The sequence below is a fragment of the Rhea pennata genome, chromosome 20 (genome assembly GCF_028389875.1).
Source record: "Rhea pennata isolate bPtePen1 chromosome 20, bPtePen1.pri, whole genome shotgun sequence".
NCBI classification, from domain to species: domain Eukaryota; kingdom Metazoa; phylum Chordata; class Aves; order Rheiformes; family Rheidae; genus Rhea; species Rhea pennata.
This window is the reverse complement of record NC_084682.1, coordinates 3,506,143-3,522,928: the sequence shown is the minus strand read 5'-3', so window position 1 is coordinate 3,522,928 and position 16,786 is coordinate 3,506,143. Positions and strand designations below refer to the sequence as shown.

General features: G+C 34.5%; 1 protein-coding gene across 1 annotated transcript in view; it reads left to right on the top strand.

Annotated features, from left to right (window-relative positions):
- Nucleotides 1–45: 45 nt before the first annotated feature.
- The window catches only part of BRIP1 (BRCA1 interacting helicase 1), a 75,335-nt gene continuing 58,594 nt past the window's right edge, over nucleotides 46–16,786 (top strand). Inside the window, exons 1-7 of the mRNA XM_062592443.1 lie at nucleotides 46–85; nucleotides 1,585–1,701; nucleotides 2,449–2,560; nucleotides 3,675–3,869; nucleotides 5,573–5,700; nucleotides 6,933–7,067; nucleotides 15,451–15,735. Of these exons, the coding sequence (XP_062448427.1) occupies nucleotides 1,609–1,701; nucleotides 2,449–2,560; nucleotides 3,675–3,869; nucleotides 5,573–5,700; nucleotides 6,933–7,067; nucleotides 15,451–15,735 (948 nt within the window). The 5' untranslated portion in view covers nucleotides 46–85; nucleotides 1,585–1,608. The remainder of the gene's footprint in view (nucleotides 86–1,584; nucleotides 1,702–2,448; nucleotides 2,561–3,674; nucleotides 3,870–5,572; nucleotides 5,701–6,932; nucleotides 7,068–15,450; nucleotides 15,736–16,786) is intronic.

The following is a 16,786-nucleotide window of genomic DNA, read 5'->3' as shown; positions in this document are numbered from 1 at the left end:
TCAGCTGATTGGCGGGAAGGACCGCGGCCGGGGCGGAGGCGGGAAGGACGCTCGCTGAAGAGGGCTGCTGTCGCCGCTGTGTGAGGTGAGCGGCCGCGCCGTGCTGCGGCGGAGCGCGGCTCTGGCGGACTGGGCTCGCCGCGGGGAGCGGGGCTTTCCAGGGGCTCCTGCTTCTCTGTCTCCCGACAGGGAAAAGAAGCGCCGAGGTGCCTTTTATAGGCCGAGGCGGGAGGATGACAGCAGCTGGCCCTGGCGCTCCGCGCCCGCCACGAGTCCCCCAAAAGCCTCCCCAGGGGAGGGGGTGGAGGTGGGGTGGGGAAGCCTGCTGCTTCGCCCAGGGACGGCTCCGGCCGGGGGGTCCCTCCTCCCCGAGCCTGGTCTCCGACGGCCGCAGCACTGCGGTCTTGACCCCTCCCGCCCCTCTCGTAGGGGCTTGCTTTTTCTTAGGCAAAGATTGTTTACGATCTGCTCAAAAAATGTTTGAGAGAAGCCTTTTGCGTGTGAGGGGAAAGCCTTTCAATGAGGTGCAGCTGCGTTTCTGGAAGGAGGGCATGGCTGCGAACTCATGTTAGCGATCCCTTTTGGTTAGGATTTCTTTTCCCCGTTGAGGAAGCTGACGGTGAAGCTGAATCATGCCCTGTGTTGGTGGCTTTTTGATGCACTTATTTACTCATTAAGTGTCAGATGAGGACACAGGTTAGTGAATCAATTTCTCAAGGAGGTTGCTGATTTAAATTCACGTTTAGATATTTTGAGAACTGAAGACCTATAAAAGTTAGTGCTGCTTAAAAACTGTGCTCTTTTTAAAAGTCTCATGTCTCTCTTCAATACTCTTAATTAAATAATTTCAATATTTTAGGATGATAGGGAAGATAGGACTAGGTGTAAAGTTTGTCCAGCCAGACACTCAGCTGGATAGAGTGACCTGCTGAAACAGCACAACCTTTCTTTTTATTTCCCAAAGTGAAAGAAGTGCAAGAAAATAAACAGAATAGTCAAGTGAATTACAACTCATTTCCCCCCCTGAATAATTACTGTATTAATACTGTAAGAAAGAAAACATATCATTTTTAAAGTCAGTGTCCAGTCTTAATCTTCTTGCTGCTGCAAAATGAAAAGGAATATTTAGAAGCCATAGTGGTAGGCTGTATCACTGTAGCTTGCAGTGTCTTGGAGCTCAAGTTAATGAACTTGCAGAATTGAAAAACTGATTATCTGTAGTTATTTAATATCCTAAAGTACTTTTCCCACTAAGGATTTGGGTTCATGTCCTAGCCAATATTCACTCTGCAAAATAAAATCTAGGATGATGTGCACAGTTCATCTGTAGTCATTTCTAAACTGCTTAATTGCTAATATTACTTATCAGATGTTAACTTGTTCTTGTTTGTAACGAGGACCAGGTTTGAACTAATGTCATATATATAAATTCCTGAATGCAATTTTCTTAGTATCCTGAGCCACTTAACCCTCTTAACAGGTTAGCAATTTCTGCTTGTTTCTGTTTGCTGCTGTATGTTGTTTCAGACTTTCCCATGTTTGCTAATATTAACTGGTTAGTATTTTTTTTTATTTCTATTGCAGTTATAAACAGGGTGAAAGGTGACGATGCCCTCTGACGTATCAGAGTATACTATTGGTGGAGTGAAAATTATATTCCCTTGCAAGGCTTATCCATCACAACTAGCTATGATGAATGCTGTAAGTAGAATTTATATTAATGTTCACTTTAGTGAACATTAAAGTGTTTATGATTTGCAATTCTTATCAACCTTTAGAAAAATATGCAATTCAGAGCCTCCATTATTTTCAGTATTTCAGTTGTAATGTAACTTACTGTATTTCTGTGTTTCTTTGTTCTCTGTTTGTACAAGCTTGTGCTATACAGTGATATGTGACCTATGATTAGGAATCTGTGATATCTGGATTATAAAATAGTAATAATGTTTTGGAATGTTGAAATACATCTTAGATTTGTAGGCTGAACGTTTTTGCTAAGAACCAAGTTATGTACTGTGTAATATATAAGCTAGCTGTACAAGGAGGGAATGTTCTACTGAAACACACCCTTCAATCAGAATGTAATGTTCTAATAATTTTTTCAAGAGTAGTGTTTTTAAATATTTTATATTTAAGTTAGGAAGTTTAAATATCTTTTTCTTTGCAAGATGAATATTTTGGTTCCATGACAGATGTTTTAAATGCTTTGGTTCTGTAAGACTACAGAAAGAAAGTCAGTCCCATCAGATATTACTTTAGCAGGTAAGTACTTCATAAGTTCCCTGTAAGTGAACCTCTGAGCAGTAGTCAGAGGTTTTTTTGTTGCTGATTTTTTTTAATGAGAACTAGTGCCTTTGTCTAATTTTAGAAGTTACTTTTAGCGTAGTTAAAATACTCTTTTTGCTGTCTCTGTTAATTATGGTTTTGTTCTCATTGTTCTCCTTTAAGATTGTTAAGGGGTTAAATAACAGGCAACATTGTTTGTTGGAGAGCCCTACAGGAAGTGGCAAAAGTTTGGCATTACTTTGCTCTGCGTTATCATGGCAACAGTCCCTGTATGGTAAGTTATATTGGTGTCCAGTTGCTCAGTTGTTACTGCTGAAATAAATTATAATATTTTTTTTTGCAATTCAACCTTTAAATATTTGGTTTGAGGAATGTATGCAGGTATTTGTCCATCATTATATGTACAGCCTTAATAGTAAAATGGCATTAGGCAATCAAAACAGTAGTGGCCAATACTATTAAGCAATGTAGTTTTCATGTTAAAATGGATTTAGATATCTGTTATCTTAAGGGGCAATATGACTGTTGGAACTCTGTAAGAAAACATTTGTGGCTCGTAGTTATGCAGACTGGATTGAAAAAGAGGTGTATTTTTCAGTTTTGTAAGTTTTTACAGTTCTTTGCATTGCAGTTCTTCAAGGAGTGATGACAGCTTGTTCAGACTGTATTGTACATAAAGACTCAAGGATTATAATACAAATAAAATAGATGATATAGATCACATCCATAATGTGTAAAAGGACCAAATGAAGTCCAATTCAAAATAGCACTTAAAAATTTTTAAGAATTTTCTTCTTGTATTTTTGAAAAATTTTATAATGCTTTATTGTGAAGAACTCAATTTGAAAGTAAGCTTTTATATCTGTTCCTTTTCTTTTCTTTGCTGATTCTGAGTTGGGCCTTTCATGGCTGTGTATTTGATGCTTCAGATCTGACCCGCCACTCCTTTAAGTATAAGGAACAGTGCTAAAGATCCAAAAACTTGGTGATTTGTGTAGCTTGCCAAATTTATTATACTGTGGTAAAAATATTGTGAGCTGCGATTCAGTATGACTTACATTCAGAGGAAATTTAAAGTCTTTGATGTATGTGCATTTTTTTTTAAAGTTCCTAAGTGATACCTATTCTCTTAGTTAAGGTGGTGTTTCATAAACTTAAAACAATCTAAATCTCTGCTGGTTTATATGCAACTGAAAGAATAAGGATTTTATAAGTTGCTTGCATGTATCTCATTTTTAAAAGTGTGTAATTTACAGATCTGGTGATTAGAAACTGGTACCTAAACAAAATCTTTCATCTTAACTATTTTGAAAGTCTAGTTCTAATGTATAGTCCCATATAGTTTTTTTTAATAGAAGAAAAATGACTGTGTCCTTTATCTTCTTTAGAGAAGTCAGTGGTTAAATCCTCATGTGAAAAGGAAGACAGAAAGCCAGAGACTTCATTGCCATGTCGTTGTACATGTCATTCCCAATCTGAGAGCAACGAGGCTGCAGCAAGTGTGAATCATGGTGCTTCTTGTTCTTTTAATAATTATGAAGCAGGAACTTCCATAAAAACTGAAACCTCACTAACAAACACAGGTAGCTTTTAGTAAATCCCTCATTTTGTAGTAGGGGTTGTTAACTAGCCATTGGACCTTGATCTCAACACTTCCACCTTCTAACCTTTCTCTGAATTGTTAATTACATCTGGACGTTCTGTTCACCCTAGTTCGAGTGACTGAAAAAAGACATGCAATAGGACTGCACTGTAGGTAAAAGTATTTGTGTGTGTGTGTGGGGGTACCCACCCCCCACCCCCACCCCCGGTTTGGCATTCTGTGTTCTGTTTTGCGGATTTGAACTGTGAGGGCCAACTGACAGTTCCAGAAGGAATCATCAGCACTGCTGTAGTATATACCTTGAATTGGAAAACTTGAATTCTTGTAGTATTTACTAGTTTTCTGGAATCTCAATTCTGGGAAAGTAGATCATTTGTACTGTAAGCTAAAGCTTAAAGGGATTAAAAAAAGGTGTTCCTGAATTATATATTAAATATGTTAGAGTCAACACAAAACTTGCAAGTTTTGCATATAGGCCTAGAATATTTTACTCGGTAGCACACACATGTGTGTTAATAAAACCCTTGCTACAAAAGCACATCACTGCCCTTGACAGGGAAGGTGTTGTAACACCTGTCCTGCTGGTCAGATACAGAAAGAAAGAGAGAGAGAGAGTATGTTCGTAGACACAAAGAGCCACTATAAATTCTTGTTTTCCCTGAAAGTGTCTATTGTTAAGGGAAATATGTTAGGTAACTATAACTGAGGAAAAGGAGATTATAAAGGTTTATTTTTTGTGCTTGGGATTTTTTTTAACAGGCATTTCACAGTGCAGTTCTGTAGTTAGTTTCACTTGATTTTGCAAAATACATAATTTGTAAAACTGTAAAAATTAAGGGACATGAGTAGTTAGCTGGAAAAATAAGTGCAGAAAGAGTTTATTTGCTGGAGACAACAATTGGGTGTGAAATGCCTCAAGGAAGCCTCATTCACAGTTGCTGAAGATATTGATCTTCACTGTCTTAGTTCAGCATTATGACTTTGGCAAACGATTGACAGCTATTATGAGGATGTTATTTTTGTTCTAAAAATAAAGTCTCTTGCAGTTAGCCATAATATCAAGTACATACAAGAAAATAAAGATATTTATTTCTTAACTGAGTTTTTAAGAAATGTCTTCTGTGAAAGTGTCCAAAGGTAGCATCTTACTCTACTGATCCTTTACAGTTATGCTAAGTCCCTGTTCAGCTGTGCTTCCTAAATTAATACCTTTAGTATTTGTTCAGCCCTCAGGACTTACTATAGAAGTAAACTAAACTAAATATATATATATATAAAATCTTTTCTTCATTTTTGTTGGATACTGTATGTACCCATAAGAATATATACCTAGGTATCTATATCTATCTTAAACCTAATTTATGGAGAGAAACAGAACTTTAAGAAACAAATTTAAATCATGTTGCTTCATACATAGATAGCCAAAATCTGTTCTAGAAGTAAAATATATAGTCAGCGATGTCTTTTGTTTGCTTTCTTCAAGTCAAGGATTCTTTTTGCTATCATAATAGTAGTACATGATTCAGCCCTGTTTTGAAATGATGGTAAAATGGTCCAGGAAATATCCACTACTATTTCATATGTCATCTGTCTTAACTATATGTATAGTAATTTCTGTTTTTAGAAATGTTGCCTTTATTTAACGTGTTCTTAGTAATGGACATGCACTTGCCCTTTTTACAGAACATCAGGAAAATGAAACCCTAGCTTCAAAATTGTCTGCCAAAAAAAGGGCATCTCTTTGTAGTGATGAAAATGATGATTTTCAAGTAGACAGGAAAAGGATTCGCTCTTTAGAAACTGAGCAGCAGGTGAGCAAAATTTATTGGCAATAAGATAATTCAGGCATAGCCGAACCAAGCTGTTAAATATCAATCAGCGTTTTAGAGGAAGGCAGAGGGATTAACTGGGTCATGTCACTGTCATAATTTAGATGGACTTTTTTTTTGTTTGTTTAACGTATAACATGAAAACACATCATAAATTACTTGTTACATACTATTGCTGGTTGCATACTAACTACATACTCGTTGCATGTGTGTATCACCAGTTGGAATGTAATATTTTGAAGCACGATACTCTGGAGCTGAAAGTGCTCTTGCAAATATGTATTAAAAATATAAATACTGCTGTGTATGAATTACAGTTCTGTTTTATATCCTGTCAAATGAATTTATCTCTGGCCTACTGCATGTAGTGCAATACTTCTCTAACAGTTTTACCTGTGTTGGTATTGCTATCACATGACTTAGTACTTGTGTCTCCAGTGTGCACTATGAATAGTTTTTGTGTTTTTTCAGAGTATTGATAATATGGTTACTTCTGTTTAGTTTTTAGATTGATTAATATGTCTTAAATTTATTTCTTGTTATTTTAGTTTTGGAAGTTTCCTGTTTCTATCTATAATACCATCATAACTTCTACCAGTTTTGTAACAATGTGAAATAATAGAAGACTGATACTGATTAGTTAAGAAAAGGTATACATGCTCTTTTTTTGCTCAGTAAGAGCCAAAGAAGGTTCCGTCAGGTTTGGTCAGTCTCTAAAATACATAGGATTACAGTGAAAACAAGAACATTATTAGAATGGGGGCCTAGTTCAGTTTGAAATTTAGTTTGCATGAATATCAAATAAACTTTTTGCAGAATACTTATTTTAGAAGTGTATGTTAGCAAAGGATTGTTGCTGTCTAGGAACATGCAGTAGGATAGCTTGCTAACAGTTTAGTAATCTACTTTTCTGTTTATATGTAGAAATAACTAGATTATTTTATTGAATGCATTTTCCAAGACATGCTTTTTGAGACTAGGTTAAAAATTACGTTTTTTTTTGTATGTATTTTATATTAAAATTTTGTAACTTTTGTGAAATCAGTTTTGTGTGGCTTAGATCTGGTTAAACTGTTAATGAATATTAGCAATGCAGTGTAATAACAAAACATGCTCACAGTGGGAAGAAAAATTGAGACAAAATCACCGACCACTAGTGTAAACGCATTTTTCTGTCCTCTGTATTTGAGCATAGTACTTTTTCTCCCCAACAGGTTAGAAAACGTCATTGTTTGACAAAAGGAGTGCAGCTAGTTGATGCATTAGAAGTTTATCATCAGAGAAAGAATGGGGAGCTGATTGTTCACTCTGAAAAAAGTGTGAAAACCACTGTTTTTTCTCCTAAAAAAGTAAGTAATACAGTAATATAGTTCTTGCATCAGTTCAAGAGAGATCAACTTTTTAATGATTTTGCTTCAATAAAATTGCTCATGAAAACTCTGCTTAAAAAGATATATTTTCAGAATGCACTACGTGTCCTGCTCTATTAATTAATGTAAAGATTTCCAAACTGCAAGTATATAAATTGCTTTGAAGTAATTTATTGTCACTATCAATAATGAGAACTACAATGGCTTTTACTGCTAGCGGTGATGTCTAGCAAGGAAAAAATGCATTTTCTGAGATAGTGTGGACTCATTGCCAGCTAACTGAGAAATTGCTGGGGAAGCACTCCCTTGTGTTAATAGTTCAACACCAAAATGGTCTTTCCTTTTCCTGTTAGGGTGAGTACATCATCTGTGGTTCCCTTTGGTGTAAGTCTGAGACTTTCTGTATTTAGGTGCAAGCTGGATTTGTAAAACTACTGTTTTATTATATATTTTAGAAATTGCTTCATGTATTTTTAAGAGAAGTATCAAACAATTAAAACATTTGAAAGTATTGTAAGTTTCTTTTATTTTTGAGTAGGTATAGAGTTTAACTCTTATCTTCTGTGACTGTGTGCTTCTTGTGGTAAAAGAAAACAAATACCCTAAAAAATTAACTTAATTTTTAAAAGCAGCATCCTGTTCCTGGATCCTAATCATCTGAGGGACCTTTCTAGTCGGATTTCTTTATCTGGGACTGAGGCTGTGTTCCATCATTATAAAAATTTCACACATTCTTTATTTCAAGGGGTGAGAGAGAGGCTGAACACTCATCACATGAATGACTGCTTTTAAGTTGTGTTGTAAATTAGTGACTTCAAAACTGATAGTCTTGCTAAGTTGACAAATACATATTACTTTTTTCATCTGTTAGGATCAAATTGTTAAACAGTGACTGTATAGTAGAACTTTTTTTTTTCTCTGTAGTTTATGCTGCTATGGTAAAGGAGATGATGGGAGACAGGAAGACGGTTCCTTCAGCAAAACTGCAATATTAGTTGCACATAAATATGGATGAACCTTGACTTCAAATCCTAGAATAGTATTGTTACTATTAAAGATTTCTTTTTTAACAAGCTATAGTTAAAGCTTAACTTCAGAGTACCTTGGTCTCTCAGCATGTTTTTCATATATCCTAGTACTTTGCTAGTATAGCAATCTGTTTATACTGTAGGGTCATGAAATCCTGAAAATACAGAACTCACTGAATCACCAAATATGAATCACATTTAAAACATGGTTTACGTATAGGCAGTTATAGAAATAGTCTATAAGAGACTTAAGTGGTATTTGTAAAAAGAATTAGATCAAAATATATTTGTAAAGGAATTCCCAAATTGCTTTTTGAGTTTTTTGAGTGTTAAACTTATGTCTAGTCTAATTTTCAGGGCTTAAATGCTCAGCATGTTTAAATGATCAGACCCTTTAAGGCATCTCAGGTCCTAATAACTACTTAGAATCATTAGCCATGTTTGATAATATTAGCCTTAACATAAATGCAGATAGTGAGGATGGTTGTAGACTTGCTTCTAATTTAAATACAATATTGCAGTGTGCAATCACTTAAGAAAACCATTTTAACTGGATATGTGATTTTATTCTTAGCTGAAGTACAGTGGTTTGCAAAGCCTAAATTGTTTCTCTCCAATTAGTTCTCCTAAACACTGGACTGAACCTACTATGGTGACTTAGGATATGGCTTCCCAACAGCAGAGAATCTGGCCCAGTAATTCAGCCTGTTAGCTTCCAATATGTGACAGCAGTTGTACAACTTGTATAAATCTGTTTTATCACAAGTTGTAGTAGGTTTATGGCGTTATATTATGTAAGGACTTGAAACTAGGACCAACAGCTGTTGGCTCTTTTTGTGTCTTAAATTAACTTTTATTTTAATTGTTGTTTGTTTTAACTTCAAGTGCAACTTTGCAGTACACTGTGCTGTTGTAAACAAAGAACAAGGCAGACACTTTGCTATTACTTCAAGATACTGATAGCTAAATCTTTTCTTGACAAAAGTGAATCTGTATTCTAGGTTATTTGAGGGGAAGTAATTTTTATTAGTTTGGGATAGGTGTGTAGGTTTTCAAGTAGGATTTTTAAATGCTTTGTGCAACTGAAATAAAATTGATACTGTGAAATACAAAGGCCAGCAGAGTGTGCTGTTGATTTTCAGACCTTTCTTCCTTCACTGGAAGGAAGACAAAGGCTTTTCTTCTTTCATAGACTCTCAGATTTGCTTTGTCTGTGGGTATCTGAAAAACTTGATTTACAAGTTCTAGACGTTTCAGATAGTGAAGAAAACTGAAAACTTTTAATATAGATTGACAATTTGTTAAGTAAAAAATTGAGTAAGAATCCGATTTTTCCAAGTCTTTTGAAGTCAAGCAGTATGTTACATTGTGCTGTCCATGGGTCTGATTTTGCAGATAGTCACAAAATATACTCCCAAGGACTATTTATTACTGAACATCCTTGTTTAAAGACTACTTAAAAAAATAAAAATATCTCTTCAAGCCAAAAAGGAATTTATTCAGTTATCTTAGGGCATGAGTAACAGTTTAGACTGGATGGTCACTGAAGTTCTGGATTTATTATCTATAGAGTAAGCCTGGAAGTATTATCATGACATTTTGGTTCAGTCTTCTCTCCTTCCATATTTGGAATGTATCCAGGAGCTGTACTGGGAGTGTTTTGGCCTGCTAGTTGATGTTTCCAGTCTCCGATGGTGATGAGAAATATATTCTTGTATTAGAACTATTTTGGCTCCAAAAACAGAAAAAAATAAACTCAGCTATAACACAATAATTTGTTTTAAATCCAATTACTACGGGGAAAAAAAGAAGTGGTTGAGTCAGAATCCAAAGACTTACCAATGTGTTTATGAAATAAAAAGATTTGGACTGAAATCATGGTATGTAGTATTTTTAAAAAACTTTGTTGGGTTATGCCATGAATTAATGCCATTTTCAAACATATTTTCTAAGCTTTGCTTTAAAAAAAGAGATCAGGAAAAAATGACCGAAAAATAAAAACTTTTTTAATCTTTATATTTAAAAGGATATAATATTGTGCCTGTGGTGAACGTTTGCTTTAAGGGACTGAGAAATGGTCTGATATCAAGAAACAATTTCAGAAAGAAAGGCCTTATTTAGTCTTTGTACTATTTAACTAGGTTAAATTTAAAATGTTGAGACTGTCACACCATAGGCTGTTAGTTGCAAAAATACTTTTCTCATATAGTTTATCCTGTTTGAAATAAAATCAATGGAGGTAATTCCATCACTATTATCATAATTGATCATGTATTTAGGATGATACAGTAATACAATAAACATGCAGTTTATTCCAATCTACGCTTATCTTACACCTTTTAAAACAACAGGCAAAAATTAGTTTTAGGAGGTACATCACCTTAAACTAGGCATGCGCTCACAAAGCTGTTAGCTGGCTCTTCTGAACAGTGCCGATATTGACAATACTGTGATGAAACAAAGTTAGTATGAAGAGTCATATTAGTTTGAACATGTTTGAAAATGTATACCTACGTCTCTTTCTTTTAATGTAAGCCATTCCTGTTAATGCTTACTAGGTGTGCACGTTGATTGAAAACCAATTTCTAACATTTGCTGAAAGGCAAAGAAGTTTGCATTTGTTTCCAAGTAAAGTAATACATAAAATTTGGAAAGTGCAAGAGGAGTTCCTCCGTTTTTATTTTTCTTAATCAGTCGGATAAAACTTGCTTTTTTACATCTGGGTTTTATTGCAGTCAATTCTGTGCTCAAAGTGAAGTTAATTTCTTGTCAAGTATTACTTTTTATAGTCCAGCAGAGAGAGAATGGATTGTTTGTTCTAAGAGCATGAGAAGTGCTGCCCAGCGTTGCTGCATCAAAAGAACATCTGTAGATCCAGGAGGATCTTCTGCTCAAAGCGGTGGCTTGTTCTTAGCTTCTTTCAGTCTAGCACCTGGGAATCCATTTCTGTCCTTCAGCTGCTGATTCTTTCAAAAGAGGGTATTTCTAGTATGAGTTTAGATGAGAAATTATACCTTTATGGTACTCTCTTGATTACTTCTATCAAAGCATGTAGTCTGAGAAACTAGGGCAGCTGTGTTAAGGAATCCCCATTTATACTAGGTAAAAAAAGTAAACAGTAAATGGAGAGTAGTGTAACAAACACTTGGGGTATCAAAAAACAACTGCAAAGAGAATCTGTCTTAATGTGCTAGCCCATTGCAGTTTAACATATTGCTTACAACCTTCACAATAGAGTTTGAGTGACTTCTGTTACACATTCCAGGAGACTGGCAGTCTGTTACAATCAGGGTCTGGACTCTAGAATAGCCTAATTTACCACGATGGGATGAAGAAAGTTGTGGATTTGTATTACATGCTCTCACCTGACACCGTATCTGATCCTTTACCCGCTGATTGACATTTTGAATGAGCTCTTTGAAGCAAGTTCCAGCTTAATTAAAACGTTTGCTTGGTTAGCAGTGATCTGTGAAAGCCTGTGATAAATATTGAACTGGGTTCACCTGCTGGTTACTGTGAGAGGATAAACAGCTGCTTTGTGTACTTTAATCAAGAGGCTTCAGCAGCAGCAGAATACTGTGCTTTTTGAGAGCATATAAAGGAATAGTTGAAAAGCTCTGGTAATGTCACTACTGATATCTTACTAGGTTGTGCTTGTGTGATATTTCACACAAGAGGTATTCACTGCTGTATCAGTTAGATGGCTTTGTAACCAGGAAATGTAGATGAAGATATGAAGAACTCCTCTTATCTCTTTGTGCTTCAAAGATCACAGCCTCAGTGTTGTTTGAGCTTTATTTTACACGTAGGACAGGTTGGTGAACTTGATTATTCTTTTATTAATCTGACTTCTACGTTTTTTGCCATATAAATATTGATGTGATAGACTGTTTTATCTACTCACAAACAGAAGGAAAAACAAGCTAGATTAGAAGAAGGTCTGTATAGTCCGGTATCTGATGTCTGATGGCATCTGTTACTGGATATTTCTGATGAAATACTGCAGACAGTAGAGGTATATATTTTTTCTCCCTCTCCTAAATGAAAGTTGCTCGCAGATTCAAACAGCTGAAAATAGGTTTAGTTATGAAGTCCAAGGGTTTTGTATTGACTGCAAAATTTTAAGCACAACTGTTGTGATTCTGGAAATTGTTACTCATATATATCAAGTCCTTTTATACTTGTCATGTTCTAGACAAGAATACACCATACATAGTAAATACACTTGCAACTCAGCTGTTTTTAGAACAGTGCAAATGGAGCAAATGGGTGCTATAAGTAAGATTAAATTCTATGATGTTTTTAAGTTGTGTACCTACCACTTTCTCTTCACAGTCTCAATATTTTAGTAGTTTTTCATTAGCTGTTAGTTTTGTGTAACCCTACGTTACAAGAATTTTAAACCAAAACGGCGAATATGTAGTCTGGGAAAGCTAGTAAAATTATACAATACTTAAACAGATTTTGTTAGGTATGTGAGCTCATAATTTTTCTTGATTAGAAAAGGGTGATGCTCTTTGCGACAAAGTATTTGCAGCTGAAATAAAATATTCATTGAAGCCTACAGCAACTTGAACTCCAATAAGTACATTTTGATAGCATCATAAATAAAGCAAAACCTGAACCATCGCGCCTCTAAATTGATGCTGTGGCTAAGGTGGTGGCCTGTGGGGATCAGGAGGGAAAGCTTTCACAGTGTGTCAAACCGGGGCTGTTAGTGGACTAGTTCTAAGTTGTCTTTAATATTAATCACTTATAATTAAAAAAAAAAGTCTATAGATCTTCACATAAATGTTGGAAGGTTTTCTAACTGTATTATAAGTTAGAAAGTATCTCTGCTTTCCATCTGTAAAAATTTACAGTATGTGAGGCAACATTGCCATGTGAACTGCCATATTAGTAGTTATCACTTTGTCCACTTATTAAATATTCTGCATCTTTGCTTTTTCATTAGTAATGGGAGATTAACACTACATTAGCTTTTTCTGTGTGATATCAATAGTAACTTTTTTCTTAGAAATATAGTATTAAAATAGTTTGTTTTTAATAAAATTTAGAAATGGCCAAACCATTTTTAAAGGATAACAAAGAATACAAGTGTAGTAATGCAGATAACAGGAAAAACTTGACTTATAAATTATACTATAACCATTTCATTAATATTTCTCTTCATTATAAAGGGCCTTATAAAATTTTATTTATTTATTTATTTAAGTTGGGCTAATGGCATCTGTGTCTTCTAGAAATATTATGACTACTACAGGGCAGTTTTATACTTTTACTGGTTACTATAAAATCAATCTGAGTTTACAACTCTCTCTCTCAAAATATTTTTAAGGGTAATATTTTAAAGATGGAATAGTGGATAAAGTGCTTTTTAAAGCCAGTATTATATCAATTTCAAATTTTAAAGGAAAAACTTACGAGTCCACCTGTAAAATATTGTAACCTTAGACATGTGAACACACTTTTAAATCTTTTTAGGGAAAGAAACTTATTATATTTTAAAACTCATCACAAAAGGACTTTGATATGTAAATATTTGAACTGTTATTTTCCTATTTTCTTGATTGTACAATGACAGTTAGAACAACTTTTCAGAATAGTCACCCGTTTGGCCTTGATATTTTTCTATTATTTTATTTGGCAAATTAAATATGAAGCTTAAAATTAGCAGTGAAGTGTTAGTGATATTTTTATCATCTTTGAATTATGCCTATTCTTTTTTTCCTCTGAAAACGTGAGCAATCTGTCTTGAATTAAAGTGAAGAGATAAATGTTTTTTTTAAAGGCCTATGTGGCAAGTAAGCTGATTCTTCTTCTATTATATTAGTTGTTAGTATGTAAATGTGGTGGTCATTATTTCAAAGATCAGAATAGAATATAGATGATAGAAATATCAAGGTAGAATTTGCATTCCAGTTTTCTATGTGAGTACAAACTGAGTTGAATATTGCCACGTATGTAACATATACCATATGTCAGCTGTTTCCTGCTTCACTATTGACAAGAGCCCTATTCATAACTCTTCTTTTTATCCTTTCAGTGAATAAGTAATTATTTGATATAGAAAGCAGGATATTTGGAACTGGCTATTTAATGTGGCAGCACACCGTAATGAAATCTGCTATTACTGCAACCTGAGAAGGGAATGTAACAATTCCAGCATGGGTGTAACTTTATCTGCTTTGAGGGCCTGTTTATTTGGCACATCAGTGAACCTTTTATCCTAGTGAGTGACAGCTCCAGCAGGGTTACATTTACTCACGTTCTATCATGTATTGTAATATTTAATGGAGGACAAGGCTGAGTGGGACTGAAGGTAATATGAACTTGCTTTTCCACAAGGTGGAGGCTAAAAGACAGCTTGATCCCCAGTATTGTGGTGTAACACGCGGTGTGACTTAGCATTTGTTTATAATGGTAAATCTTACTCATTACAATTAAGTGTGAAGGAGGAGTATTTGAATGGGCAAGTACACATTGTTATTTGCACTATCAAACTGAAAACCAAATACAAACTCTTTTGCACTAGAAAAATTAATTAAGGAGATGTGTGTGGACAAGGTTACTTCAGAATTACTTGGTTTCCATGTGTCTGCTATTTTCACACTATTTATAATAATCCTATCTAAATCTTTCCAGTATTTAATGTCATGAAGAACATTAAAAATAGTGTTTTTCAGGAATAAAATACGTTTTAAACAATTATTTCACAGGATTATTTTTTAATTTTGTTTTTTAGTCTCATAGTTACTAGATGTTCTTTGATATAATAGCATGGCAAACATGTTTCTAATGGAATGTATATGAAGTCATCTGTTTTTATCTGCAAATGCAATTTCATTAAACTGTCCAAATTTCTTTTGCTTGCTTTAAAAGAAAGTGTTGTCATCATTTCAGTTTGGGTTTCTGGTAGCTGGTAGCTGGATGCTTTTTTTTTTTTTTTTTTTTTTTTTTTTTTTTTTTTTTTTTGCCTCCCTTGTTCAAGGAGGTTTCTTAAACCTGTATTTAAATATTTGCATGTGAGAAGTTCCTTTACATTATTCATGTATGTCAATCCTCAGCTGAGTACTAATTCTTCCTATGATTAGATTATGATAAAATTGTATCCAGTGATTGCTAAAAGTATTTTAAGATTTTCAGGCATAAGGAGGTGTTATATATACTTTTACGTGTGTAAGCCTTTTGCGGTTTGATAGGCCAACCTGATGACCTCACAGGCTATCTTGAACTATCCCAGAAAGCATTTTTCAAATAGATTTTAAACAAATTTGACCTGTTCATCTTGCAGTGGGATTTTCTGTTTGTTTGTTTGTCTGGTTTTTTTGCAGTCTTCTGCCCCTTGCACTCAGTGTTCCTGTTCTTCTGGAAAAGAAACTGATAGTAATGCAAAGAAGAAAGAAAACGGAGATCAGTCATTCATCCCAAAAATATTTTTTGGAACACGAACACACAAACAAATATCCCAGATTACCAGGGAGTTGAAGAGAACAGCATATTCCAGTGTCCCTATGACAATTCTTTCTAGCCGGGATTATACCTGTATTCATCCAGTGGTATCTGGTAGTGGTAGCAACAGGAATGAAATGTGTGTAGAGTTGCTGGAAGGAAAACACGTGAGTAGTTCTGCTTCAGAAAAATGGGCATTCATTTAAGCTTATTTGCATGAAAGATAATTGTGTGAAAAGTTGGAATGAGCTATATATATAGCTTCTTAATGCTATGTTGGTTAAATGCCTTCTGGTAAGTTGCTTTAAACTAGAATATTAATTTCTAGAAAATGTTGATACTTAGTATCAATATGTAAAAGCATGTGATGATAGGATAATATTTGATTATTCGTAAACTTTATAATTTAAAAAAAGTTTTACTCAAAATATTTTCCTTTAATCGTGAAGAAGTTACGTATTCAGGACTTATGCCTTAATATTTAAATTTTCTTCTTTTGCACTGATAATGTTGACTGCAATATATGGGATAAAATAGTTGCATATTTAGAAAAATTAAAGATTGGATTTAATTTATTGTAACATACATAATGGCTAAGAACCCCTTTTTGATTGGATCAGCCACGACCAGTTCTGCGATAATAACTTAATAATCCAGTCAACGAGGTGGTATTTTGCATACTCTCTGTGGAACACACGATTCATTCACCAGTATAGATGTGGGGTGTTTTTTGTCTTTAACTGCGTAACTTCTACCAGTTTTCTAGTCCTGCAAGTCCTCAATAAAGGTGGTCATTGTAAATCAAAAGGCAAGATTTTTTTTCCCATACGTTTTGGTTTTCCTTTTAAACCAAAATAACAGCCATGCATATAGACTGATTAAAAATATGTGAAAGTGAGTTAGGAATGGCCCTATGGTTAAAAGTTTCACAGCTGTATATAGCAAATTAAGCTTAACAGTAATAATCAGAAAAGAATTTGAGAAAGTTTTGTGCACCATGTTTAATTCACCATAGAGCAGTAGAAAATGGCACAACTAATTTGTCACTTCAGACTTTGAAGAATATCATTCTGTATCTGTTTTTTTGAGGATTTGAGTTTGTTTTCTACTTACTAGGTGTGAGTGTTTTTGTATTTTTGAATCCTCAGAGTATATTCTAGTGATAACGAAGGCTAGTGTTTATTAGTACAGAAGTGAGCTGATAAATAGATACTGGAC